The sequence below is a fragment of the Rhagoletis zephyria genome, unplaced genomic scaffold (genome assembly GCF_001687245.7).
Source record: "Rhagoletis zephyria isolate East Lansing unplaced genomic scaffold, Rhagoletis_zephyria_1.1 Rzeph_scaffold_32737, whole genome shotgun sequence".
In the NCBI taxonomy this organism is placed as follows: Eukaryota; Metazoa; Arthropoda; class Insecta; order Diptera; family Tephritidae; genus Rhagoletis; species Rhagoletis zephyria.
Window position 1 is genome coordinate 2,447 of NW_016189792.1, and position 1,425 is coordinate 3,871.

A 1,425-nucleotide genomic window follows, 5' to 3' on the forward strand; every position below is an offset into this window, starting at 1 on the left:
TAAGCCATATCTATCTTGCCGAATTTCTTACCATCGCCGTCTTAACATCGGCTGTCATTTCGTAGTTTGACAACTCAGTTTTCATTTTACCGCGCCATTAAATTAATTTAAAAATTTCTTTAAAAATGCGTTCTTGTCGAGACAATTAAAATTATATAGCCTGATGAATAAAACATTAAACTGATATCAACCGGGACATATAAAATGTTTATAAATTAAATGTCGTGTCATTAATTTTTTGATGAGAATGCAACCATGTTCTACTCAGCTGTTGTCTTTGTTTTCACTTTAATCGCAAAACTTTTTTGCTGGGTGCTTTGTGTGGATTTGTGTGTATTACGTCGAATCGAGAAACTGAATTTATTTTTACTTTTATTTACCTTGATTCAAAGAGTTTTATTTTTATAATCAAACCATATTACTGATAACAGTGTACAAGTAAGACCCAAACATCTGACTTTCATTTCTATCGAAGGGATTTTCTAAAATATATTTTGCGTTTCAGTTTGCGACGCGAGAAATTATAAACGATACACAAACGCACAAAGTAACAAAAAAAAAAATTAATAAATAAAAAATTGGTTTGAAGAAACGAAGTTCAGGGGCAAAGGAGCTTCTTTTGGGCACAAAGTAAATGAAAAACTTTTAGGCGTGCCAGTGTCGAGGGCCATACAAATTTTCAACTGTATTGATCTCATTTGCCAAATCCAGGACTTTAGACAACAAATTAGTGTGCACCATTGCAAAGTTTCAACACCTGCAGTCTTAAAATGTTGGATTTAGAAATCGTACCAGAGTTGTCGCTTGGGTGTGATGCTTGGGAATTTGTCTTGGGCATGCACTTTTCGCAAGCAATAGCGATTATACAATCTCAGGTGGGAATTATTAAAGGTGTGCAAGTACTCTACTCTGATACGAACCCTCTTGGTGTGGATATCATAATAAACTTGCCGCAAGATGGTGTTCGCTTGATTTTTGATCCCGTTGTACAACGTTTAAAGACCATTGAAGTATTCAATATGAAGTTGGTAAAACTGAAGTACGGTGGAGTACACTTCAATTCCCCCGAGGTGCTGCCTTCCATTGAACAAATTGAGCATTCCTTTGGAGCTACTCATCCAGGAGTATACGATGCAGCGAAACAACTATTTGCGTTGCACTTTCGTGGCTTGAGCTTCTTCTTCCCCGTTGATAGCAAGTTACAAGAAGGATATGCACATGGCTTAGGATCTCTGATTTTCTTAAGTGGAGCATCGCCTGTGGTTTCGAAAATGTCACTCTACTCCGGTAGTAACGTTTCTGAGACACGGGCTCCTCCGCTTCCACTCTCTTGTTACCATCGGCAAATCTATCTAGATTCAGTAACTGTCTTGCGTACGGCAAATGGTTATACCAAGGGTCTAAAACTGAAGCTCTTCACTGAGG

The 1,425-nt window shown here is 37.7% G+C and overlaps 1 protein-coding gene across 1 annotated transcript; it reads left to right on the plus strand.

Moving 5' to 3' along the window:
• Window positions 1-292: 292 nt before the first annotated feature.
• On the plus strand, window positions 293-1,421 carry LOC108354002 (UPF0183 protein CG7083; the record flags this gene model as incomplete). Its single annotated transcript, XM_017605197.1, has 2 exons — window positions 293-438; window positions 506-1,421. A coding segment is annotated over exon 2 (651 nt), but the record flags the coding sequence as incomplete, so codon positions are not given.
• Window positions 1,422-1,425: the final 4 nt, after the last annotated feature.